The following is a 27,852-nucleotide window of genomic DNA, read 5'->3' as shown; positions in this document are numbered from 1 at the left end:
GGAGCTACAGCCTTTGCCTTCCCAAGTCACCGCTGGGCGTGATGGAGCCCAGCTCCCCTGGGGGTGGCCCTGAACACCTGCCCGCGGTGGGCAGTGGGCACTGAATGCCTGGTTCCGCTCAGCTCCTGTGCGTGGCTTTTGCTTTACCAGTTAAACTGTCTTCACCTCAACCCACCGGTTTTCCCACTTTTACTCTTCCCATTCTGTCGCCCATCCCACTGGAGGGGAGCGAGCGAGCGGCTGTGCGGGGCTGAGCTGCCGGCTGGGGTTAAGCCGCGGCAGCAGCGTAACAGCTCAGCACGTTCATTCTCTTACGGATCAGCCCTCATTTCGTGAGCACAAAGAACAATCAGATTCTTATTCCTTAACCTGCGAGAGGGGACAATTCATCCCCTGCCACAGGTACTCCCTGGGCCACCCAGACATGAGAACAAATGCAGGAACAGATTGGCTTTCTTTTTCTCTCTCTTCGTTTGCCTTTTCTATTCAACATACTCAGAATTTAATCTAGTTCTTGACAGGGTTACTACTCTACTAATGCGTGATATGTTCTAATTTGTGATAGTGATCTGTAGAAATGAACTGTTGAGGTTGGGAGTTCTTCTGGCGGTGATGGCATCCCTCCAGCCCTGAGTGGCGGCGGGTGGAGCTACGGACAGCAGCCACGGCACAGCTGCTAGCCCTCTTCTCACTAAATGCCCAGAAATATGCACTTCTGTTCTGGACTTTAAATCAGGAATAAGGGCTCTTTAAAATTGCTACAGATCTTTTCAAATCAACAGTATCGCAACATGATAAACTTTTGTGTGTGCTGATTTCACTGAAATTGTTACAAAAACACAGCAAAACTTTTTTCCTAAGAATGACTTCCTCTGAAGGGAAATTATGTCTCTCAAATCTCTTTCAGTTTGTGAGCATGCCCCGAAGTGTATGAATATTTCAACACGTAGTTTGTGAAAATCCATCAGAGATAATGGTCAAGATCAAGGGTCAAAAGAAATGGTATGTTACTTGAGATCCCATATATCAAAAAGCACAGTGTAAGAATCCTTGGCATATAGGTGATCTTAATGGTCCCTTCTGGACTTAAAATGTATTACAGAGAGAAACCATGAAATCGTTTTTATAATTTAAAGCTTTATCTTTGTTAGTAATTCTTCCTGTCTGAATATCACTGTTCACCTTAAGCAAAATAGAGATTATATTATTACTGTGAGATAATAAAAAGGACTCCGCATTACTGCGGTCAATACCCATAACAAATGTAAAATTCGGCATTCTCACGGGTAGCGGAAAGGTCCCTTTCTCGTGGCCCTCGCTCCTTCCGTCTGAAGTTAAGTGTTTCATATCACTGCTATCAATAGCAACTCGGAGTAACAAATCTGTACAAAGACATGAATATGGCAGTGCCTGAAAAACAAGTCGTCCCATGTCGTCGTAACTGAACCACCAGAGTAATGTTTAGAAAATCTTTATGAGCAAAAGAAGCTCATGTGAAGTCTTGAAACTAGGCTTCAGGAAACAGCTTCTGGTACTTGCCTATAGAATTCTGTCTTGTTCATGACTTTAAACGAGAAATAAATTGGAAGGCTTTACAAAGATGTATGGAAACCCAGGGAAATGGGGCAGCTGCTGTCACCAGGCACTTTGGAGACCTACTGTGCCTCATTTTCTACATGTGCCTGGGACACGTGAGATCCGCAGCAGCAGCCTTGGTGAGTACTGAGATAGAGCTGGCGGCAGCTGACAGCCCGCGGGATGCAGAGGAGCCACCACGTCCTCCCTTTGACGAGGAAACGACTCTGATGACTCAGCCCACGCAGTCAGTGCAGCAAGTGTGACCTTTCTAAAGGCGGCTGCCGTATGGAGCTGTTTCGCCTCTACTTTCTCCAATTTTCCTTTACTCAACAATGACCAGCTTCAAAGAAAAAGTTCACCGCTCTAATTGAATATTCTCCATATTGAGAAAGGTAAAAATAAACATTCTTCTCAGTTTATTCACGCATAAACTAGAATCATCCAAGTGTGACATCTGAAAAGAACTACATGATTATAATCTGAAATGAGAACAAAGTTCATCTTGTGCGATTTCTCTTTTTTTTTTTTTTTTTTTTTCACTGGAGACCTTGAAAGAGGAAAAAGATTGCAGAATCTTAATACCCATTGAAGCTCAAGAAAGCCAGGGCTCTGCCCTCCTTCATTAACCTTTTTAGTATTCTGCTGGCTAATTGTCTGTCCGTTCCACCTTCTCCTCCCAGGTTAATGGGGTGGCTAACAGGAGAGGACAGGACAGTTGGCCAGTCACACCACAAAGCAAACTGAAAAGGTCAAAGTAATGCGCTGTATTATTCAGGGACTGCGCCTCGCCAGGTATCTTAGATCTTGTGTCTTCTCATGATGAATTGCAACAAGAACAAGAAACAGCCCAACGTGAAATTGGCTTTTGTGACAATGATTGTAGTTCAAATGGAAAAATGTAAAACTGTGGCCTGCTGTTGTTCTGGCTTTGGAGATTAGAGATGTGTGATCACATCTAGCCGCTGAATAAGCAACACGTTGCATTTGTACCACTTCTCAGCTGTGTTGTAAATATAATACAGTGTATGTAGATTCTTCTAATTTTATCCATGGACTTTATTTTGGAAGTACTGTGTGGTGCCTAAGAGCCCTCCTGTGTCGTTGGTGTCAATAAGCTCACGATTAGTTTCTAGATTACTTAATATAAGACTCAACTTTTTAAGCGGTGGTTTGTTTAGAAGTATTAATGCCAATTCCTAGGAGGCCACCCAGAGTGGATTGTCCCCTGGTGTTTGCCACCTGTGTGGTCAAATGTGAAGGAACACTGGATGTGACCGCTCTTTTCTCCTCCTTTAACATAAAGCAGAGGTAGAGGGAGATACTTGCAGAGGGCAGGAGTGTGACTGAGGTGCTCCAAATTATTTTCTGAGTACTGTCTCTCTCATTGACCACAGATGGAGGTTAGCGACAGCAGCCTACTGCTCAGTCCCTAGCAGTGGGTGCCGCTACCACGTGCCCTCGTGTAGTCCCTACCGCTGGATGTCACAAGCGCATCTTGTCTTCTGCCTCTGGCAATGCGTTATTTAATATTTCAGCTCTAGACCCATTCTCCATCACTTTGAATCACAACCTTGTGTTTTTACTGTACCCTTCTGATGGAAGAGACTTCACAAACAACAAAAGTGAAAAACGTTTTTTTGAGATTAGCCACTGTCTGGTCTGCCTTCTCTGAGTTGTAACTACATTGTAATCCAGTGGTAAGCATACACCCAGCACCCGAAGGAGCTGACTGCTTGTGCTCGTTGTCCCTTCCAGGGCTTAGTACAGAAGTTCTGGCATTTGCAAGGAAGCAAGGATTGAAATAGCCAGCAGAGAAATTATGAGGCAGTCTGAGGGGAGAGGGTATTTATACCTCCCTCCCCCCTTTCTTTAAATTGGTGTAGTGTTCCTTGCTTTTCTTCGAGTGGTTTCAACTGACATCAGTTGCCTGGGGCCAGAGAACCTAGCTGTCAACTGATAAGTCATTTTTTGTGACAAAAAAAATCTGTGATGGAGGGAAACAAACAGCCATCATTCATTTGGAAACTAGTCTTTGAAAGAAAAGTGACCTGAAAGTGGAACTCCTGGGGAGTGGTGTGAGGTGTGCCCTTGTGTACGGGACTGCGATAGCCCCAGCAGCCACGGGCCAGGCTGGTTTTAATGGGCCTTTAACGAAGACCAGGATCAGGAATGAAGTCCAGCTTGTGGTAATATTTCCTGGATGGGAGGAGCCATGGTATATGTCATCACCCTATAGAAACTGCCAGCTAAGAAGCCAGAGGATCATTGTAACACTTTCTGCCATTTCTTCAAAAGGCAAGTTAAATATAATTATGTGGTTTAATTTTTGCGGGTGATCCTGGTGAATGTCATGCTTTAGAAACCATATTGCATGCAGCAAGCATCAGAAATTCACACACACCCGCCGCAGCCCCCCCCTTCTTCCCCATTGTCCAGCCAAAACGTGGTATATTCACGGAGTAAAGGCTGACTCTGAGTCCTGAATAAAATACAGTGCAGATTTGGGAATCTGTGCATTGCAGTGGGTATTTGTAGAAAATGGCAATGCCCCTCCCCATGGCAGAGGCTCCTTTCATGTTAGCTTTGGGTTGTTTCGCAGCTGACTTCACCTCCCGACAAGTGCTTTAGGCTGTGGTGTTCTGGAGGCTAAAGGGCGCTGCAGCCTGGGCTTGGCTGAGATGTTTCCGACACCTTACAAATTGATTTGGGCTGTGGCCTCTCTCTCTCTCTCTAAGTGACGTATTGATCTGCGGCGTAAGACAGGTTTTCCGCCCTACTTGATATCTGAAAAGTGAAATGTCACATCTTGTCTCGGGTCCAGGTCTCTCGCGAAGCTCCGTGACGAGGCTGGTACATCTTTCTCAGTGCGCTTGGATCAACTCACTCATGTCGCGCAGGCAACTGTTTTTCATCAGCAATGTTGCTTTTTTGCTTCCAACAATCACCTGTTTTCAGTGTGCTTTATTCTTTTTCATCATTTTGGGCAAAAAGAACTGATTTTTGCGTTAAATATTGCAGAATTGTAAGCCAGCTTGCATCAAGTTAAGAGTATTTGTTTAAGAGCCTCATGATTTACCAAACTGTATGTTGTGACTTGATGATCCGTGGGGAGCACTCTTTCTGATTTAGTGTGTGCCTGCTCATCAAAGATGGATGATTGCCACTACGTGTCATAAAACTTCATCTGACAAAACCAACTCCATAGCAAAATAATGCCATCTCCAAAGGGCAATAATTCTTTGTTTCTCTGTCCCACATGTTTAAGGAGCTCAGGCTAGCTCAGATTTTCTCAAAAATATTTCTTTACACTTATTCTGTTAACAATGAACAAAGGACCATCAAAGCTTTTGCTAGTTCTTTCTGAGTTTTCAAAACTCTTTTATGAGAGCCTAGGAGGATGGTTTCTAGCACCTAAAAATCTGTAGGGTTTAGACTCCTTTCTGTGATAAATAGATAACGGGACTTTAGCAGCTAAATACCTTTTGAGGTCCTGGATTCTTAATTGAATCTTAGGACTGGGGGGTTGCATTTTTCCTTTCTTTCTATGTTTTTATTTAAAAATCACCCTTGAATGAGAAAATGGAATGGTCTGAATGCTGTTTTTATAGGGTGAGGTTATTTTCTTACAAAATAAACACAGTCAAGGAAAAGCAATGCCAGCCTTAAAACAGCCCACGCACGTCAGCCAGGGGCACCTGCCAAACGCCAGCTGATAAGGTGATCTCTGTTGAAAAGTAGGTGCGTGGCTTTGCTCACTGATGACAGGGCTTAGGGGATTTGGGATGTGCTTCCTTGAAGACCAAAGTGATGTAAGATGTGCCTACGTGACAGACTGCTGCCATGGGAGTGCCAGATGTATGGCTGGTCCTTAACCAAGAGATTTACACTGGGGAAGGTGGGTGCGGTTATTTTCATCTCTGGAGTGCTTGTGCATATATATATATATATATTTTTTTTTTAAACAGCAGTTACCATCTAATGAGGGGTGGGGTGGGGGTGGAAAAATCACCCTTAGGGCACAGACAAGAATGAAGGACTTTACATTCTTAACCACATTGAACAGCTGGGCTCCTTTCTTTATTTTTTCCTTTTTGTAGTGTCGTTTGTCTTGCACTTGTTGCTGCAGCTGTAAGGTGCAGGATGCCACTTTTCACCTATAGATTGTATCAATATCTGTAGTGTAAGGCGTTAACCTGGCAAGAAGGCGATGTGAGGCTGAATTCTTCTTAGCTGAGGATGGAGGGATCCCTGTTTTCGGTGCCTCTTGGGTGATAATCAAGCCAGCAGGATTTTGTAGAGTTTGGATGCAGAATATTCTCAGAGCACAAAATACAAGTGATTTTTTTTGGCTGGGTGTTACTATTTAGATAAACAAGATGATTATAAATAAGCCTTTCACAAACATTTAGTCAAGCTAGTCAACACCAATGAAGTATGGGTGTGTCTTGGTAAAGGAACCCTATAGTGAGGGGGAGGCTCACGAAGTGGAAACGTGTCTTTTGCTGACCTGTCTATCAAATACCTACAGTGTTTATTTTCTTGTTTGCTGTGCGGCCATGTTTTTAGGGTCAGTAAGGGAAAATTCTGGATTTCCTCATCCTCCAGTATCCCCAGTATGGGTGCTGTGTAAATTGAGTCCTCTTCATTTTTTCTGCTCTAGCTCTTTTCAGCCTTTTGTTCTCTAAATAATTGTCTTCTAATTGGTATAAGTAGTCTTCAATTAGTCCAATCTGCAGTTATAAAAAAGAAGTGTTAGAAGCATGTCCCTTCCCCTCTATAAAAACTTTAAAAGCTTGTGCACTTAGCTTATTTCAAAAGTAATTGTCATTAGAAAGAAAAATATGTGAAGGCACCTCTCGTACAATTGGCTGGAGTACTGATACCCGATTTCCTAATTTTTTTATTTTTTTGGGGTCCTTTTCTATTTGGTTTCAATTACTTTACTGCTGTGGAATAGACACTTCCATTGAAATCTGTACATCTAAACCAGGAATTTATCACAACTCTGTCTTTAAATGGCATTGAAAAACAGCCACTTTAAAAGGAAGGGATGATGAGGAAATTAATCTTGGGCAAGTTTTTCTTGATAAAGAAAGAGAACAGACGCTTCTGGCATTTATATGCCAAAAATCAACACATGGAGAAAAATGAGTATTCCACATTGCTGTGGTGAGAACCATTTTTCTATTAAATCAAAATGAAGTTCTGAATAAATATGTTTCCCTATGAATATAATACACTAGAGAATACAGTTAAAAGAATGGGTGACATCAGTGTCACTCCACACCTCCCCCCCCCCCCCCCCCCCCCCCCCCCGCAAAAATAAAATGTAATTATTTTACTGAAGAATGCATTCAGATAGACACATCTTCCTTGCAGGGGTGATTTCAAAACAACCAAAAATGTAGATTAATTGTACTGTGTACAGGTATGCTGTAAATACCAGGCATTCATAATTTCATGGCTATGTCTCCCCACACCTTACTTTTATTCATACCCTTTGTCAGCTTTTGCGATATGCAGCCTTTCTGTAAGGTGAAGATGAGAGCCATCTCCCTTCACACTGAGTTATACTCAAGACCTAGACCCTATATAATGTGAGGATCTAAAGAATCAATCTTCCAATTGCATTTTAAGCTGAATTAAAAAAAAAAAAAAGTCTGAATCTATCATCCTGACACACATTCAGTGGAGCGTGGCTTCTTTAGGCACAACACAGAAGAGCTGACTGTGAATTAATCTGAACGTGGCTTCCTATTGTATTTATTCATGTATTGAGCTGTTACTGAAGTGCTCCTCAGCCCTGAACGTGAAGCCGTGCCGTGTGCTCTGGCCATGGTTGGTGTCGAGGAGGGGTGCGCGTGTGTGAGATAGATAGAAAATGAGGCGAGCAGAAAAGTTTATGGACCATTACATCTGCCTCCCCAGGGTGCCGAAGGCACAAGGATGCATCTGGGAGAGGACCTCTGCTGCCTCCTCCCCACGATGCTTGCAGGAGTGACATTTTCAGTGGATCAGCTTTGCATAGTACCATGCATGATGCCATGGAAGAGTTCTCAACGGTGCTGGTGAACCTGGATGGACACTTGCTCATGGGCTTTTACTCCTCTGTTTCCAAGAGATCCATTGCAACAGGAGCGTGGCGTGGTTGGGGCTCCCTGAAGACAGCCTCACGGGCTGGCTGTGCCGTGATGTGCTCACCGTATAAACATACAGAGGATTAGGGAAAATAATCACTATGCTAGCCTCATTTTTAAGAAGCTGAATTAAAAGCTTAGGAAATCATTGATCTGGCCAAAACCACATGGGAAGTCTCGGAAAGACTCATCACTTAGTGCCAAGCTCCAGCTCAGGGCCTTAGCCATATTAAAAACAACCAGCAAACCCCCAAGACTCTTCTTCAACAGACCAAACAAACATGTCTACGACACCTTCTCCCATGGTTAAAAGTTATCTTTTCTGTTTTGGGGGTAGTGCTTGCCTTTGGGTGAGCACAAAGGGTGGTAATAGGAAGGGAACTGGGTCTCGGGTGATGGGTAGGGTGTGGGGTGAGGGCTAAGGGGGCACCAGAAAAACAAGTTTTACAGCAGCTACTTTAGGACCACCCAGCAGTGCCCACACTGCTGGCGATGCCACCAGACGACCCCTGTCTGATGATGTTTCTACCTCAAACCATGGCTTGGCTGCTGTTGTGTGCTTTTCATATTTATAGAATACCTGCCAGCTCCAGCCCCCCAAATAAGTTCTAATACAGCATATCAGGGGTTGAAATAATAGTTGCTTACATAATCACAATGTTACTGACACAGCTGATGAGCTGATGATGTTATTTGCACAGCAGTGATGGCATTCAAACCCTTGCCGACCCACAATGACACTGTATGCTTTAAGCCCTAGCATGATTTAAATTACCATACGAACACAATACAAATACAGTCTCTTGACAAGATAAAGGAGGCGTGGGGGGGGAATGGCTTAAAAATCCCTTTTTGGTGGCTGCAGTGTTCAGTAGTGCTTATTTATGGCTTTTTAGCTTGCACATTTCATTTTAAGAAAGTAAATTGGAAGCATTATGTTCTGCCTTTTTGCCTTGATTTAGAACCTTCTTGTGCCTGCTCTTCTGCTGTCTGACTGCAGTGAGCCACCTTTGGGGCTTTCATTGGGAAATGCAGATTTTTAAAATCAATAGCTTTACTTTTTTTTTCTATATTCTTTTTTCTCTCCCCACCCTCTAACTCTTTAAATAAGAATCTGTGTGGTTGGGAGTAGGTAGAAGGACATAGCTCGTAGCCAGCCCAAGCGTGATTAGCCTTACAGCAACAGCTGTTGTAGGGAAATGGATTTTGGAAAAGGCTTGTGACTTATTCCCGATAGAGCAATAGCCGGCCACAGGCTGCCGCTGGGACCGACCCCCAGGGTTCTGTAGCTGAACTTCGCAGCTACTCTAAGGCTGAAGCAGTGAAGAGCTCTGCGGGATGTGGTTCCTGCAGAGCATTTGCTGCTGGTGTCCCCAGTGATTCACGTCAGGCTCATTTCGGGCACGATCCCAAAAGCCACCCAGAGCCCAGCACTGCTGGGCCAGTGCCCCGTGCTGCCTGTGCTTGGGTTGTTCCCCCAGCTCTGGCCCCTGACCCGCACAGCATCCCTGCGTGCCGCAGCCTCTGCTTGGGAGCTGGTCAGCAGCAGCGTGTCCCACCCGTGGGGGCCGTGCTTGGCTCTCCATAGCTGAACTTGCTGCTTGACATCCTTGGAGCCAAGTCTTTTAAATAATCTCCTGAAGATACGAAACCCCACTTCTCCCACCTGCCCAGCTGTACAGTGTCTTTACGGTCTTTTTCTCAAATGCCTGCTGACCTGAGAACTTCTGAAGCCAAATTGGGCTTCAACCTACATTGAATCCTCTGCTGCTATGATGTCTTACTTTTGGCATATGCTGTGTATTCCCCCCCCCCCCCCCCCCCCCCCCAGTTACTCCCAGTAGCACAGTGGCAGCATTTCTACTTTGGATCAATGGGTACAGCCCTGGCCCAGCTAGAGGCTCCTCAGTACGTGATTGCCCATCTATTGAAGTTCCTTCCATTGCTTCCTCATTAGCTTCTGATTTCAGGCTGCTCCTGACCCTATTTCTTTCACTGGATTTTCCTCTCTGTCTTTAGTCTGGCTGTTGTTATCAGTGGAGGGAAAAAAGGGGAATGAATGAAATGAAGATCAATTGGAGAGAAGGAAGAAATAGAAACAAAAGGTGCCTTTAACAAAATACATGCTCGGTCCACAGCACATCTGCGTGGTACCTGTAGGTGCTTTGGGATCAAGCTAAGCAGAGAAGCGTGGGGATCTGGGGACAGAAGTCTGCAAATGAGCCAGGTACTCAGCAGAGTATTTTGTGCTCTTTATGTTAATATTGAATTTATTTCACATTGCCCCAAATTCTCCTTTTTACTTCAAATCCTTGCATTGATAATATGCTATGGAAGATATCAGTGGTGGAAATTGTTGATTTGGGGAGGGGCAGAAGAAAAAGCAAGGGAATTAACACCGAGAAAACAACTGGGCTTCTGCAAGAGAACAGATATATAGTGTTGGTGTTTCAGCTGTCTGCCTTTAGTTTTATACCCGTGAATCCACAAAGGTACCTGGGGAATTAAAGCAGTGGGCTAACGCTGGGTCTGCATGCCTAATGCTTAGGGGAATCAAGTTAGGATAAAGAGATCTCTAGCGGCTGAATGAAAATGTGAAGCAGGACAAGAAAAGCCAGCTTATCTGGCCCACTTGAAGGCAATGATACTATTTTTTCAGCCAGAGGAATGAATGGGAAGGGCGAAAGCTGCATGTGTGCCCTCAGACCAAGAAGCTGCTGGCCTCGGCAGTACAGCCTTTGCTGTGTTGCCGAGACACCAGCGCAGAGCTGCAGCAGTGACAGGCTACATCTCAAAAGTATTTCTGTTCTTTTATTCTCGGGGAAAATCAGCTGAATGAGCAAGGTTGTGCCTGCCTTTTCCTCAGTGCCACACATCAATGCATTTTTATTCTGACATGGAGTGAGAAGGTGAAAAGCATAACAATTAGTGCACCAGAAGTACCTGGATGGACTGTAAGTGAATTAGTCTGCTCTGAATTCCAGTTCGGAGTTTACTGGGAGAAGAAAATGATCTGTGGTCTGTGCAAATACTGAGGCGACTAGCTCGTTCTTAACTGAAATGGTTTTACATCATTCTCTAAGCTCGGGCAGAATCTGTGAATGCTTATGTCTTTGGGACACTGGGGTAAGTTCATGTCCGCAGTGAAAGCGCAGAGCTCTTTGGGAAAGGCAATGCACCAGCATTAGCTGCTGCGATGAACCGTGGAGGGGCTAATCAGGTGAGGCAATATATGGTTTCCCTTTGGCTTAGGATTTGATTCGGACCTACAGGAGTTTCTGAAAATGACATTATATAGATCCGCACAAAGATAAGGAGAATACAGGCCTTGTTTGGAGCATATAAAAATATTTCTAATCCTGCCCTTTGGTACATGTTGTTCGGTGACGGATAAAGGGGAGAGGCTTGCCACTGTGAGCGTTCAGCCCTGCTCTCTGGATGCCATCCTGATTGATTTGCTCGCGGTGTGGAGGGATAAGTAAGCAGCTCTTGCTGGCTGCAGCTGAATTACAATCATTGAAAGATTTTGGTGTAAGGGACCTCTGGAGGTCACCTAGACCAACCTCTTCAAAGCAGGGCTTTATAGGCAGTTTGCGTCTCCTTTTCTGAAAATCTTACTGCTTTTCTGGTAGTGCCCTGTCAGTCACTTCTGAACTTGCCTGGACGCATCTGCTTTTGCCCCGAAATACCACAACGCAAGTATATACTTTGCCCTTCCTATGCACTCGTCGGGATAAGGTTTCCCACATATGCTTCCTAGTTCTGTGATGTGTACCAGCTCTGATGAGGGAACACTGTGATACTATCCATCATTCGGCATCGTTTAGTCCAAGTCCTGATGCGCCACAGATGTCATGAAACTTGTCAACCTTTGTGGCAAGGGGGCTGTTCCAAGGAACAGATGTCCATGTTTGATGGCTTACTGACTGTCCAAGGGAAGCTTCGTGGCTTGTCCAAAAATGGAGGAGCTTTTAAAAGAGTGGCATGAATTTGAATGCAAAGGCAAAATATCAGCTATTGTACCTGCTAAAGAGTTTAGAATGAAATGAGAAAGAGCCAGCATCCCACAAGGACAAACTCCTGTAGGAAAATAATTCTGTTTACAAAAAAATTTAGATGGATAAGCAGCAAGCTGGCTCCATAAACTGTAAAACAGTAAAAGTTTGCCTTGCATGGATGCATCCGTACATGTTATCTATAACACCTAAACATCCAAACTTCCTAAATGCCAATACAAACTGTGGGAGTCACTCTCAAATAAGAAACAGGTACTTTTGAAAATATATGCAGGAGCTATAAATAACACATAATGGCAAAAATGTTCTTCTGGCATACAGAATCTATTTTTATTACTTAGGAGTTATTAGTAATAGAAGGCAAATGAGCTGCCTTCAAACGTGAAGTACCTCTTAACGTTTTCCTTTGTCTCCCAGAGCAACTTGCTAAAGCACTCTTTGGAGTGAATATAACCGGAGGAACAGTACTTGAAGGGCCTATGGGAAGTAAGGATGGCTGTACAGGGTGTGGAGGAAAAGCTACTGATATGTAGATAAAAGTTAAATCCCAATCTGTACCTTCCATTAAGGTCAGTTAGGACCTTAAAGGTTGCTCAGTATCTGGAAAAAATAATATCATGATTTCACTGTTTGTGTGTGAAGCAAAGCACGTTTGAGCGGCTACGGTCGCCTTTGGAAGGGAGCGGGTTTGCAGAGCAGCGCGTGATCTGGGCTGCCGCGGGCAGGGGGGTCATTTCCTTATGTTTTGGCGCTGTAACCCAACCGACTGCACAACCCTTGCCTTGGACCTGCTTCTAGAAACGTACACAGCTTCAAATGCTGATGCCAAAGATAAATATGTTGTCCCTCATGCTCCGTTCCTGTGTTTTCACATGCCTCATTTGTATGCGCTGCCTTTCTTTAAGGAAAGGAGTCTGACAGACAGCTCTGCTGCACGTTTCCATCACAAAGGAACGAGTTCAGTTAAACACTGAAAACCAGTGTTTGCCAGTAGGTTCTCAACACACTGGTGAAGCTCCAGTGCTAAAAGCAGATGGAGGAAAGAATGTTTGTTGCTGAGGAACTGAATAAAATTATTGTTGATGCTGGTAATGAATTACACTTATTAACTACCTTACAACTCAGATGGTCCTTTTGTACTTGACAAGCTCTCCTGAGATCACTGCCCAGTGCGGTATTTACTATGAGCAGTCTTGTTGACTCGTACTGTTTTTCACAGCAGTAACAATGCCGGTAGCAAGCGTTTATAGGGCTGGAGACCTTCTCTGGTAGAGGGCAGCAGGTGAGCAGACTGCTCGTTTATAACTGCCAGCATGATTAGCAAGGGTTGGGGAAATGTTTATCTAAATCCTTACGTGGGGATTGTTAATGCCCAGCACTGCCTGTGATTTAACTGCCAGGCGGCTACAACCAGCTACATTATTCCAGTGTTTAGGACATTTACTGCTCAGTTGCTGGATTTGCTGCTATTTAAAATTATGCCGGTGACTTATCACACCCTATAGCTTGGTGGAACAGACCAAAGCTCATCACAAAACACTCCTTCCCAACAGCATTAGCAGTTGCTGTTGCTGTGATGGCCTAAGCATTATGGGTATAGATGATATCTGTTATTAGGCCAGCTGATTCAGCTGGAAAACCCCATGCTTTTATGTACAGAAACTTTCCTTCGGATGTGGAACAAAAAACCTGAAACTTCCTACATCTCTTCAGACTTGAATAAAGCCTTGTATACCCCAAACCTCGTAGTCAAGGCCTCTGTTTTGATGGTGCAGTGCTGGTCCAGCAGCGATCAGGAGGTATAGCTGTTTGGGGTGTGGTCACTAAATAGCCCGGCTTTATATTAGATACTGGTGTCTGCAGGGTGGGAAATGGGCAGGATGCAATTGCTTCTTCCAGTGTAGCTGAGGGCCATGTAGGCATCTTGCAGGTGCAGCTTTTCTTCTCTTGTATGCAAGGCAAAGAATCAGAGACTCCCAAGGGCAGGAATTTATTTTAGGGACCAGGAGCATTGATAATGGCTGAAATCCCATTGTCACCTGTCTCTTACTCAGAGCTCTGCAAATGCTGCCACACTTTTATTGCCCCTGCAATGGGGCTGAAGTTATTACTGGGACTCTGGTTGCCTATATTTCTTCTGTATTGCCTCAGCTTCAATGGGGCAGATCTCATTTTCTGCTCAGGCACCCTCCTAACTTCCTCTGCCTGGTCTGAAAACTCCACTTGGTGCCAGGTTAGAAACCTCTGCCACAGCTGCTGCTTGTTCCTCTCGAGGCTGTTGCTGATTTTGAGTTAATCCTTTCCAGGATATCTTAATGTGTTTTCTGTAATCTTAGCACGAAGTTGATCTTTGGTCAACTCAACAAAAATTTCTGCATTTCTACCTGGTTGCTCTGTTATTAGTTTCCTTCATTCTCAGTCTACTTGAATCAGTAGCACTAATGTTATTTTCCTTTTGCATTTGCACTTTCTGACTTTGTTACACATTAGACTAGCACTCCCGCTCCAGAAATGTGCTTTTCCCATCCTTTTTTTCCCTTTTCACAATGGGTCCATGCGTTCATGAAACACCTGGCTGTATCACAGCCCCAAAAGAGAACAAACCAGGAACCAGTTTCCTCCTATTAATTCAGGAACAGTCAAGCTTAAGTCAAGAAAATGCACCAAAACGCAACAGCTTCTGAAGCCTGCCTGCTCTCAGAGCAAGCACAGTTCCCGGTGGCTGTGGCATGGGCTCGGATGACTTTACAAGACATTACAAAGTCATATACATCAAATAACTGTCGTAGTGGCCAGTAGAATGCTATTCAGCATCACGTCTACTTTCCATCAACGTACTATGAATCTCTCTCCTTGCTCCTCTGGCTGACCGAAAGACTAGCAAGCCTATGGCCCTTTTCCATGGCTTGATTTTCAATTAAGAGATAATGTCAGTGGAAGAGCACAGTTCATCAGATAGTGTTCCCCTGCTGTTGCAGAAGGCAGACATGCAGTAAGCAGAGGTCAACTGCTCAAAATCTATGTGCCTGGCTAAAAGATTATATAATATGTTAGGCTAATTTCACTTCATTTCATATTCACATATATTAGTGCAGCATTTGTTGTATAGTTATCCTTATGTAAGTTACATCTGTTCTTTTATTCACTCATCCATGTTTGTTCTGCTTTCAGATTTATGAAACAGGCATTCCACTGAGCTCAGCAAATGATGGGCATAATAACTTATCTAAATTGCAAAGTATGTGATGCCCTTGAGGTAAACTCAGATGTGAAGGTTTTATGAAGTGTCTCACATGTGGAAGTGTAGGAATGTTTATTTGCCAACTTCTGTCTCTCCTTTGGCTGTTCAAATGATGTTAAGAGGATCCTGTGAAAGTGCTACGAAAGCCTAGGGGCTAAACGGAGAAGCAGAACTACGTTATCTTCATAGGGGAAGCAGAGCCATACGGGCATCTGCGCTTATGGCTCTCGTCTCTTTGGACATCAAAAGTTTCCTGGTTGATAGGCTCTAAAGTACTGGTTTAATGAAATGCCTCTCGGTGTAACAATATTGTGAGGCTAATCCCTTTATATTTCTTTATATTTTCTCTTACAAGACCGCCGAGAAGCAAAGGCCCTATAGAGAAAAGCGGGAGCCTTCCCGCCGTGTTATGAATCTGAGGTACTCTAAGCCCTTCTGCCTGTCCACAGCTGCTAGAAAGTCCTGCAATGGCCATGCAGAGACCTGGTTCCCTGAGTTACTCAGGGCAAAGCGTTACCGCTAATCCCAGCGTTCCGGTTCACATCAGGTGTCGCTTACATTGTACGTAACCTTGTCAGCAAAGCAGCTAGTCAGTAACGGCCGGAGCTGGCTGCTGTGGTAGTGTCCCCATTTGCTTAAGACCCTCTGGCTGGACCAAGTTTTGTGGGACTGAGCTGCATTACCACCAAGTTAGTTCTCCTCAACCTCTCTTGGAAGTTTCCCGTTCGTTGCTGTGGAGCCACGGACGTCAGAGGTTATTGCTTAAGCCACTGGGCTAAATCAGTCTTGTTAAAATAATAAATTCAAATGTAATTTGAATGAAGAAAAGAATTTACACTTTAAAATCCAGTAAGCAAAATTACATTTCTACCCCTGTTCACTGGTGAAGACTTAAGCCTCTTTGAAAGAGAGGGTTTGATGCTCTTTCCCGTAGTGTTTCCTATTGACTATTTTCAGAGGGCTTCCCATTGGTAAGGGTGGCTCTAGGGAAGGCCATTCTTGTGTAATGCCGACAGTGTGATATTTAAGTACCTTTGTAACTCAAACTAGAACACAATTTGGACACAGCCAGTAACTAAAAATAAACTCCGAAGCCCTAGTATGGTGCCTTGAATCCTCTGTAAACCCAGCAGTCTGGCCACCAGCAAGTTCAGTTTGGGAATTTGTGACAACTATAAAAAGAAAGAAGGCGATAATTTTTTTTTTTTTTTTTCAGAATGCCCATGTTCCTGAAGTAGACTGGGACTCAGTCCCTCCATTAATTGCTTGAAAGGTCTTAGACTCAGGTGTCTATTTCCCCAAACTGCTAATACAAAGCTCAGACTCTTACCCAGGGGACCGCAAGGAAAACTAAAATCCTGGAGAAGAGGGATCTGGGGAGACTGACCTGACCCATTTTTCCTGCTTCTGAGGTATTCTTCAGGGATATCTAGTATGTGAGTAAAGCCTTTGTAGGAGGATGTTTCTTAATCTCCCAAGGTAACCTAGGGTCTCCTGGGCCAGCTCTCCACGTGGCTGGAGAGTCCCTAGCTTGGTAATACTGAGAAAGGCGTCTTCTGTGCAGTGATGGTCTCTTTTTCTCTGGCTAATTACAAGGTCATTTCTCACATCTTTGTATTTAAAGCTTCCAAAAATAATTAACCCATTTAATAAATTAGTTCATTTAAAAACATAAATTTGTCAGTGAATGGGATGAGCAGTGCAGCACCCAAAACACTTGAAGGTACACATATATTACTACTTTGTCAGCCCTGTAAATTCAAAATTGTCCAGATTAATTTCAGACTAATTTGATAAACTCTCCATTGTGACAAAAGGAGAAGTGTTTGGGTGTCAGGCTTTGTGCCCTTCTATGTCAGATTTCAGCCTGAATGAATTTTTATGGCTGACTCTAGAATATAAAACTCTGAAAACAGTGGTTTGTAATGGCAATTCTGACAGACCCTTTAACCATTTGGAAAATAGGCACTGCTATAATTCTGCTGCATTAGAGAAAAATTTTGAGTGCTTTCATTAGGTGCAACAGCTGTTTCTATTGCAAAAGCCAAACTTCATTGGTGGTAGCGTAGCTGTCGGCTTTCCAGAGCTTTGCATTTATAGCTGATTGTATAAACTCCTTTATGTTCTTTTCCACTTTCCAATGTATGTAAATTAATTCAATAGCAAAAATACAAATAACTACCTTGTAACTAGATCTGTGTGAAGGTTCTTTGTAGGCTCCTACAATCAGCGTCATGTGATGAGTGAACTGAGAAAATACTGAACTTTTCCAAATGGTTCTAGCACGAGTGACATGTGGTAATCCACACCACATCAATTTTTAATCATCACATTCAATCCTCCTTCCTAGTAATGTGTTGGAGTTCTTTAGCCTAGCGTAACGTTCTTAATTAGAGCTGATTTAAAAAAAAAACAAACCCAACAAAAAATCCAAGAAAAAAAAACCCAAGCTCCCTGTGTGTTTTCTTGTCTCCTCTACTTAAAGCAAATTTTTTCCTAAGCACATGCTGAATATGCTGAAATGAAAATTTGGAAAAAGGTAAAGTAGAAAAAAGAGTATTTGATGATGCCTTTCATTTCTTTGTTCTGATAGAATATAGAAAAATACTTTTGTATTATGAAAAAGTGAGTTCTACTTGGAAAAGGATACTTCAAATCAAATAGTTACCCAAGCTGTCAAAGATGAAATGCAAAACTATGTTCTGAATGCAAACAAATTTTGAATCACCAAATTTTTAAATGGCAGAGAGCAGATTTTCATGGATTCACTAAATTATATTCCTGAATATTGAATTATGCACAGATTCATGTGGCATAATATGGGATACCGGCCCATTTTAAAATGTTAGCTCTATTTTCATTGAGATTATACTGAAAGTAAAAGTATAGAGGGAAATATAGAGGAGGTACATACGTATACACATATAAATACAATGAAAGAAAACACTTTGATTTACAGAATTTATAGTGAAATATTAACCACTCTCTATTGAAACATGTGGGAATCTTTTTACCACTAACCAACTTTCAATGAGCCTTTAATAAATATTTAGGTATCTGTGTACTTGGTCTTACTTTCAGCTGTGACCCTTTCTCAACACTTTCTCAACTGTGGTTGTTCAAAGTTGTGCAAATCGGGCTGGTGATTCAAACACCTGAAGTTGGGCTGGTTATTAAAAAATTCTGATTTTTGAAATGCTTTGGAAAATGTCTTTGATATTTAAGTCTGTGTTTATTATATATGGCAGGCAATATGTATGTAGCTGTATAGATACATATAATTCATATCATATGTAGTGTATGTCTTGCAAAAAATGCTCATACGATCTGTAGGCAGGTGTGAGAGATTTAGAGACTATCCTGGTGCAACGTAAGAGTGGTATGAATATTTATCCTTTGCTTTGCCTCACGAACATTTGAAAGAGATGAAACCCAGCCTGACTACAGTTTTGGGCATTTAGCTTTTGGTTACTTTCTGAAAACATTCTGTACCTGGAAAACTTTATTAAAACCCACTGATCTGACAGCTTACTGAGGCAATACACCTACTCAGACTTTCTCTCAGAGGAGATGCCTTCTGAAATTTTAATTCGAATTGCCTGGAAATACAGACTTTGAAAATACCTTGACCCTCCACCCCTGTGAATTCTTTCAGACATCTGTCTTATTTGCTTCTCCTGGTTACACCGACTTGGTGCAGCCAGGGTTTGGGTTTTCAGTATCTTCCCTGAGATCTGTCTATAAACCCAAAATTCCAAAGAGGGACAATTTCATGTCCTGCCAGTGCCGAAATTCAACCCCTCTGTCCTCCAGCCTCCTGCCACAACCCGGAACATGTGTATATCTGTCTCTGATCTGACAGAGCCCGAAGGTGTAGGGTACAACCAATGCTTTGAACCATTAGTAATGTTTTCCCTTCCTGGTGATGTGTTGCTATCCTTTTTTTTCAGAAGTGGCTGCATGTCAATGGTCTTGAATTCCCAACAGAGATGTGATTTGCTCTGGTTTAAAGACTTTGTAAAAACATAAGACAATTACATCCTAGCTTGACCTGTTATTCATTACATCGGGTCAGGTGCAGCTGTACAGATGTTGTGTACCAACACGAGACACCCCGCATTTCACAAATCCTTTAAGAATTACATTGTCTGGTTGCTGTGCAGAGACTCCAGAAAGGCAGTAACATGTCTTTTACTCTCGCATCACCGAAGCCTCATCTGAGCTCCGCTGGCGGACCTAATTTGTTGGGCTGAATTTTATTCCTGAACCACCCCGCCCCCCATTAGCACAGTACCCCATATGACAAAGATGGAAGAGAAGTATAATTATCAGTATAATTATCAGCCAAAAATAAGCTGTTCAGTTGTTGTTTGGGGTTTTTTTGTTGTTGTTGGTTTTTTTTTTTTTGCATTAGATAACCACATGAGACCATTAACATGGACAAAGTTCAACCATAGGGGCTAAAGGAAATAAGAAACCTGTGTTTGTGGTTAGTGCCTGAGCCCTAACAGAGTTCATAGTATGCAGCCAGGTTTCAAATGGCACCTACTTTCTTTTCTACCTTTTAAGCAGGTATGACTCAGGTGGACATTTACTCCCCAAGGAACAATATACTCTCCTGCCCTTTGCTGCAGGTTTTTACCTTCTGAATTTTATTCCACACACGTCCTTTATCACTGCTTCTTCCTTCAAGGGTGTCCATGGCATCTGCCATTAGCAACCGCAGCTGTGGCACCAAGATAAAAATTATCAGTGTGGAATTCACACAGAAATAACTTCTCTAAATACACAGATTAAAACCTAATTAAAAAATCATTTGTACGCTGATGATTTTATTACTCATCTTTCACACAATAAGCACTGCCACCTCATCTTTGCTTTAGCCATTACACTGTATTATTGTGGATATAAAATACTTGACAATGGGTAAAAATCCTCTGGAAAATTTGTATTTAAGCCCATACGTTTTAATGCAGTAAATGTTTATACTTAGTAAAGGAAGACATGGGTTGTAAAGAATAAAGGCTCCATATTTCATTCTTTAGCTGTCTGGGATATTCTGTGTTGTACATGAATGCTTTTTAGTATTTTCTCCCAAGGCTAATGTATCATAATTTAAAGCAGCATGTAAAACCTCACAAGAGGACAACACTAAAGCTGAGATGCTTTTACTGTAGCTGGAAGTATCTAGCTCATTTCCCTGCTTTTACTATCCTTTTTTCTTTGGCAAACCTTCCCTTCTCCCCATCATTCAGCATAACAGAACATAAAAACAAGGCTGACAATTTCTAGTGTAAACTGTAAAAAGAAGCTGCAGGAAAATACTTGCTAATCAGTCCTTAGTGTTAAAGGGAAGGATAAAATTCAGGTTAGTTGTAGTACTGCCTCACTCCAATACCCTTCCGGGTTAGGCATAGCATCACCTTGCCCTGCACCCTTCCCAAACACTTAAAAATGTTTCAGTTGCTCTTAATTCAGTAAAGGAGAGATGAAGGTTGGATCCAGGGTGTCCTCCCGTGAGCAGCCATTGGCATTAGTGTTTAGGAACAAATTGGGAGAAACTTGTATTTAATACCTGTGATGTTGCTGTGTTCTGTTAGGTCTATTCCAAAATGTTTTTTTTTTTTTTTTGGTTAACGTGAACCCAAACAATAGTTTTTGGTGCCTCTTTCCAAATTTGTGACTCATAACAAGTAACAGTGCAGTGTAAGCGTAAGCATTCATTAACAATCTCCCCTCTCAGTACCTAGAAGGGCAGCAGTCCGGTGTGAGCATATAAGGTGATGAAACTTGAAACATCAGTGTTTGGGCTCATGTGCGCAGGATATAAAAATGCTGCCCTGAGATTCAAGGAGCAGATCTGGATTTCCTCAGGTTTACCTTTGCATTCAGGTTTTTGAAGTTAAAATTCTTTGTCTGTGTCCCAACACTGGGTAAAGGATGCAGGAAACCTCTTTTGAATCTCTAAATAAATTTGCTATGATTGGTTCCAGCCTGCTTTCTCTGTGCTTGTGCAGCCATTAAGTTGAATCTTATTGGTTCAAACATTTGATGAAAACTTTTATTATTTTTATCTTTTTTTGGTCATGCATCAGTATTCATGAAAAACAAAACTGCAAATTTCTGCCTCTGACTTTAATGCGAAAAGAGTCAAGAACCTGTCAGAAATTTTCCATCACAATACTTTTATGACAGATAATCTCCTTCTATGAATCCAGAATAGACATGGCCTAGAGATTAAGGGTATTAAGGGCAGAATGGGCAAAGCACAGTTCCTGCGTTAAACCATGCAGAGGAGGAATCGATCAGGGGAAGGGGAGGGTTTCTCCATTGCTTTTCTTGGAGTGATTGTCTCTGAAGAACTGATTGAACAGCACCCACCGGGGTAGGGACGAGGACGTTGGTCTGTCACCCCTAAGGGGATGCTCTGACAGCCCAACCTGGTTGGTGATTCCACTGCTTTGGGCAAGAAATTAAACCAAGAAACCTCTCCAATTGAGGTTTGATACATGCTAATGAAAAGTGCCCAGCGTGTGCTCTGGTTCTAATTTTTATCACATAAGCTCTATTGGCAGGCAAAATGTGCGTGCCGCAAGAGTGGGCAGTTGGCAACCCACAGTAATTCTCCCAAAGCTGATCTGTTTTGGAAGATCCCCTCCAAGGAAAAATGCTACATTAATTAAAAAAAAAAATAATCTTATCCTCATTTGATTTTAAATTGAAATAACTTCTGCTTTTTTAACAGGCTTTCATCTTGATTTGTGATGTACAAATATGTTGACACTGAAATCATAAACCTTGGAAAAATTTTCTTCAGGGTTTTTCCCCACTTATATTCAACTGTTCAAGCTAACTGAAATCTTTATTTTTCCAGGGTCTATGAATAAATACTGATCTAAAAACGCCTCAGTTGAAGCTCTCTGTGCCATAGATTAGGACTCTATTTATTTAGTTACAGGAAGACATTTACACAGAAGAGTTTATAACTGAAATGCCTTTGGGATCCTTGCTGTATCAGTGCAAATTACACTGTTATAAATTCAGCGTGTTTGAAACTTTATACAACTTATGCTGTATGTGATAATAAACATTTGGCATCTTTAGCATTTTCTAACTCACAATTTCACTGCCTTGCTTGGTCATAAACTCTTATCTCAGTTTTACCAATGTAAAGTCAGAATGACCTCAGAGGAATTACTTTAAATTTTTATTAGTACAAGTGAGATTAGAATTTGGCCAGTTCAGTTTTCTTCACGGTAAAATTTAGATAGAAATGTTGCTGAGCATGAGAAGCACACGGAGTCAGCATGGATGCTGTGGTTCTTACCCCATGGGTGTGGAGGGGCTGCCCCTGTATCACCCATTGAGAGCTGCTGAATCACACCAGTACAGCCCAGTCGCACGAGTGTTTCATCCTGCCTGGCCCCCAGTGAAATGAGGCGGATGGCAGGTAGGCTGAGCGAGCTAGGATCTTTTGCTCGCTCTCTGGCTGGTTTGGGCGTGCAGACCCAACGATGGGCAGCAATGTTCTGTGCTTGATGCAGTTGTGATGTGGTAGGGAAATGGTCCCTGCTGGCATGACAGGAGCCTGTGCCATGCAGGCTGGTGCCACCAAGAAAGGTAAAGCCCATTAATCACTCCTTGGTGAAGTCACTCTGCAAGTTCTTGCTTGCAGTCTTGTGCCTTAACACTGTGGTGCCTGAAGTTTACTAAAATATTCTAGCTACAAAGCATCTGAGCCTCCATTTGCACACACAGACTAAAGAGGTATTTTATGGCAGAATGACAGGACAAAGAAAAATAAATGAATGCTGAATTAATACATTTTAATGCTCTGGATGGGGTAGCTGCTAGAGATTTTCTGCCTTTATTCTTTTAAAAAACATTTTTACCTTGGGCTCAGTAAACAAATCATATGTGTTTCGTTGAAAGATTTACAATCTGTCACTTAAATCTGCCAGCGCAGACCCTTGTTCTGCCCAGTCCTACCCTAAAAGACTGAAGACCTATGTCTTGGGTGGCCTAGAGCCTCCCCCAAAAAGCTTTTCAGGGAGGTCAGGCTTATGATTACTACATGACAGGATACAGGCAAGAGCGTAATAGCCTGTGCCTAACGTGTGATGTACTGAAAATATTGTACCCTGGAGAAAAACATATCACTGAAATATGTACCAATAACTCAAGACCCTTTAGTCAGCCTTGAAATGTGGGCCTGCTGAAGTTTAATCTAGAAAACTTGCATCAAAAGGAGAATGTCTTCTAATAACACAGTTTCTTTGCAATGTCGTTTCCCCTTATCTCGAGCCCAGACTTCAAAGTCTGGCAACCACCTCCTGCAGTTGCAGGCCGCTGCTTGTCTTCCCTAAAGCAAGCTGCTGTGAAGCTTTAATTCTACAGAGCTTAGGAGCTTTGCAGGGCTGCAAACAAATGTCAAGGGACTGGCTTTGGGAAAACCAAGAGTTTGTAGTGAACCGAAATTGGATCATCAAAATTGGACTGCATTTAAATGCAGGGAGCGTGGGCGGACTGTTGTTTTTTTGTGGTGTGTGTTTTTGGGTTTTTTCCCCCCCCCTAGAATGAAATGCTTAAAATTTCCATGTAAGCGAGCTCTCTCCCTCCCCTCCTCAGGAAACCTGACAGTCTCATTGAAGAATAACCGTATGGTACTTTCTGATTGCAGCTTATTGATATACTATCAAGCTATTAATGAGACTAGTCTTGCAACAGCCCTGCTAGCATCACTGCCCTCGTTTTACAAAGGGAAAACAAAAGCATAGCAGGTAGACAGGTTTATTCAGAGAGAGGGAGCAAGTCGTACATGGAGCCAGGAAAGAAAATATTTTCTCCCCTTTCCTCCCTCTCCTCAGCTTCACCTAGCTTCGGCCTGTTTTGCTGCAGGTGGCTCCTGATGTTAGATATCTCAAAGTAGCACAATCTGAATAATTGCAATCATTTTCCCAGACTGATTTGGGGAGGTTTGGGGGAAAAGAAGAGGTTTTAAAAATATGCCTACAGATGAGTCATGCTGTTTCTATAAAAGTCATCTTTGCAGGTGATTAGCACCTCCTCTGACAAGGCACTGCAGTAGGATTTTAAAACTACTTTGGGTCTGCACATTCAAAAAATGACTTCCAGAGTCATGCAACGCAGCGCTCTGCCCCAGCCCTTCCCTCCCTGGCTTACTGCCTCTAAAGGCCAAAACAAGTATTAGAAATGAATACTTACCAGTTCGGTATCCTGCTGACTGATGTCCTGCAGGTAGGGAACGGTTGCTAGCTCAGCCATTGCTTGATTAATCACTTGGTGCTGTTCCTTGTCTCTGTGCAAACGGCCGAGGAGGCTGGCGTAATGCAACTTCTCTATCCCACGTGAACACGGGCAGAGATCGTCCTGTTTTCGCAGCAAAAGCAAGTAGGTTAGAGGAGAGTCTCAGAAAACACGCTCATCCTTTGAGTCCTGTGCCTTGAGGCTTATCATCATATGTATTTGTGCTGGTAATGCTATAAGCAATATGGCATCCAGTACCTTTACGATAATGCTGCTGACAGTCTTTAATAGAGGGGAAAACCCAACAACTTCCTTGCCACAATATCTCTCATAGTACTAGAAAAAATAAATATGTGGTCATAATACATGCGAAGGGGAGACAGCAGATAACAAACATGAATGCAGTTTTCTCATTTGGGAATGGCTTTTCCATAATCTTCTCTGTTAAATATTACCTTACTTTTATGGATCGCTCTTAAAGTTTCAGTGAAGAGGTTGAGGAAACCGTGCGGCGTGTCAGCTTACGGTTTGTTTGCAGACTAGGCAAATCCATAGTTTTCAAATATATAACCTTGAGGGACTAAAACCTGCAGAGGTGGTCTCTGATCTTCCAGGAAGCTAGGCACTTGGTAAATTTTAAGTGTGTGAATATGGAAACTCAGCCAAGTGCTTGCATAAAATCTCAGCACCTGCTGAAGTGTTTGATGGATGGCAGCCTTACCACCATATTTTCAAAAGTATTCTGATGCCAAAAATGCAAATAAGCACCCTACTGAGATTTTCAAAAGCAATTTGGCCTAGATTCCCGACGAGATGTAGCCATTGCGTATCTGAGTGCTCAGCCCTTCAGAGTGAAATTTCCATTCATCTAATCAGGGGTTTGAATGTATTTAAGTGCCTGAAATTCCAAGAACTGGCATAAATTTTCAAAACCACTTCCAGTATTTTTAGCAGACCTTTGTTCTGGCTGTTACATATGGTGGCATGCTGATGCTGCCATTTACACACGCTTCCAGGTAGGCGATTCTAGGTCCAATCACATATTGAAGAGGGTGAGAGGGAAGTTCTGAATGACATTAATTTTTCAATAAATGGCATCCCATTTTTCAAATTAACTTAGCTTGGCAAAGAATCTTGATGCTGGTTTTGCAGAAATTTGCACTAGGCAAGTCTCGAGTGTTATCAAAATGACTGTCAATATAGTTCCTGTATCAAGTCTAAAAATTTAATAACAGTATTATTCTTGCTTTCTATACATCTTACAAGAATAATAATGGAAAAAAGCTTAGTTTAAACTGTAGACAAATATGGATAATCCTGGTATAGTTAATTTCACCCCTTTTAGTATGATACCTAAAATAATTGTAAAATAGTATGAAACAAAAGACCATGCGCTGGAGACCAGTGGCAGGAATGCAGCTGTAACCTGGGAGCTCCAGATCTGAAAGAAATTGGAAAAGAAAGAGCTGAGCCAATGAACTGGTATTTCCATTAGCTGAAGGAGAGAATAAGGCACTGCACAGGGAAAAGAAGCTCTGGTCAGCAGTTCTCTGGAGTATTGCAGATAGCTCCAGTCAGCTGTGTTTGGAGAGGTTAATTTAGACCCAAGCATCATGGAGCAGAGAAGCCAGCACGCTAGGAGATATCTCTTTTCAGAGAAGTGTGGTTTGATTAGTCTATTAATGAAAATGCCAAGAGCTTATTACTCTTCTCAATAAACATAATGCAGGGCTAAATTCCAAAGAGAGCAAACAACTGAAAAGGGAAGGAGAGATAAAAGACAGTGATAACAGAAGGGCCATTGTGTATAAATAGGTACAAATAAGACTGGGGTGGCAATTAAGCTTCTAATAATTCAGGTTAAAGGTCTGCGATGTGTTTCGCCAAGAGCAGAAAAGGCAGAAAGCCTGACTAGTTCTGAGATGGATTTTACTCAGTTTGTGAATAAGATATTTGGTGACACAAAGGTGTATAATAACACGTCATTTGACTTGAGGAGCCAGAAAAGCCCTTCCAGGCCTACCTTCTCATGAACTTCTGTTGACCCACCTCTAAGAAGGGAGATCAGGACAGCCTTCTTACACTTGAAGAGTCCTTTTCGAAGCACCTGACCTAGTATTAGTAGGAGACATCAGCAAGAAAAAAGATTTCTCCGGTCTCTGATATGTGAAATTGTAGTCTGACACACTCTAGTTAGCATGGCTCTAAAGCAAGGAGGAAAATGAAGCCCCATCTCCACCTAATCACCGGTGTTTGAAAGCCAGATAGCTGTGTCCCCAGGTAGAGCTGTGTGCATTAATATAAGGAGAAGCAATTAGTTAATGAGAGAAAAAGAGCTGTTATCAACATGAAATAGTCACACAACATTTTAGTTGCAGCAAAAGGTTTTTCCCTGCTATTCTTGAAATCCACCCAAAACCTTTTTGTGTAAGCACTAAGAAATGAATATATTGAGTCATCAGCTAAGCAAGCAGGTAAAAATCCTTTCTTATCATGCTGTGTCTGTTGGGGGCTTCTCCAATGATTAGGAAAGTAAAGGCAAAAAGAAAACAAGTTTTTCTCTGCTTGACTCTCCAGAAAAATATGAGAGCATGCCATGTAGCTATGGGAAACAAATTGGGCACCTGTGCCAACACGCACTCTGTGGACGTGGCAATGCTATTTAAGTTTACAGTAGGATGGAAGTAAATAAATAAATAACTGACACTGGGGGTTTTTCTTGAAGGGATTAGAGGAGGTTGAACATTGTCAGAGGTGGCGTTTCAGTGACAATGAAAAATGCAGAAAGAGAAAGTAAATAACTGCTGCTGGCAGGAGAAAAAATTCCACGGGGAGCTGAACCACATGATGAGAATTACATGAACTATAGCAGAATTCAAGGGGCTACTAAGCTGCAGTAAAGAAACATAATAAAGTGGCCAAGCAATCAGATGAAGATGAAACCAGCTCAGGTAGGCACAGTGAAGGTTAAGTAAAGAGCAAACTTAAATGGAGACCTCAGTGGAAAAGAGTTGGCTCCTTTAACAAAGAGAAGAGATACACATTTGAGAAATCAGGTAGCAAAGGAACCAACAAATGCAGTATATGAAGTTGCAGTTGCATCCTGGTTAGAAATGCAGTATTAATGCAATATTAAGACAATAAATGATTGAATGATGATGCTGTTACTTTATGTTACTTTATGGATGAGCTTCACCCCTCTTGTCTGGTATTCCAGGGAGAATTTAAAGAAAAAGGTAAAAAAGAGCAATTGATGGACTTTCTTTTGAGGACTTTATTCATAATGGGCAGTTTTGTCTGAGGCAGGGGTCCTCCCAGGAGAGAGCATTCCCCAGAAAACTTTTTGCTGAATGAATTCCCTTTAAATTTAAACTTTAAAAAATAATAAGAATAAAAAAAAGACTCGAAAGGGTGTTTATCCCCAGAGGCATCTTTAAAGACCTTCGTTCTAGGAGAAAAATAAGGTCCCAGTGCCTGAGGATCGGCTCTGAGACATCCTCATTCTTCTGACTTTGGGATGAAAAAGCAGATAAGCCTGTTCTGGATGGAGTTTACCTGCTATTGCTAAATACCCAGCACTAACAACCAGACCAAAGCTAGGACAGGCTTTCAT

At 42.4% G+C, this 27,852-nt stretch overlaps 1 protein-coding gene across 1 annotated transcript in view; it reads right to left on the bottom strand.

Annotated features, from left to right (window-relative positions):
- Positions 1-1,977: 1,977 nt before the first annotated feature.
- The window catches only part of SPATA16 (spermatogenesis associated 16), an 87,203-nt gene continuing 61,328 nt past the window's right edge, over positions 1,978-27,852 (bottom strand). Inside the window, exons 9-11 of the mRNA XM_040613581.1 lie at positions 24,198-24,362; positions 19,615-19,698; positions 1,978-6,308 (exon numbers count right to left, since the gene is read on the bottom strand). Coding sequence (XP_040469515.1) covers positions 6,147-6,308; positions 19,615-19,698; positions 24,198-24,362 — 411 coding nt within the window. The 3' untranslated portion in view covers positions 1,978-6,146. The remainder of the gene's footprint in view (positions 6,309-19,614; positions 19,699-24,197; positions 24,363-27,852) is intronic.

This window comes from Falco naumanni, chromosome 13, assembly GCF_017639655.2.
Source record: "Falco naumanni isolate bFalNau1 chromosome 13, bFalNau1.pat, whole genome shotgun sequence".
NCBI classification, from domain to species: domain Eukaryota; kingdom Metazoa; phylum Chordata; class Aves; order Falconiformes; family Falconidae; genus Falco; species Falco naumanni.
This window is presented reverse-complemented; position numbering and strand designations above follow the sequence as displayed.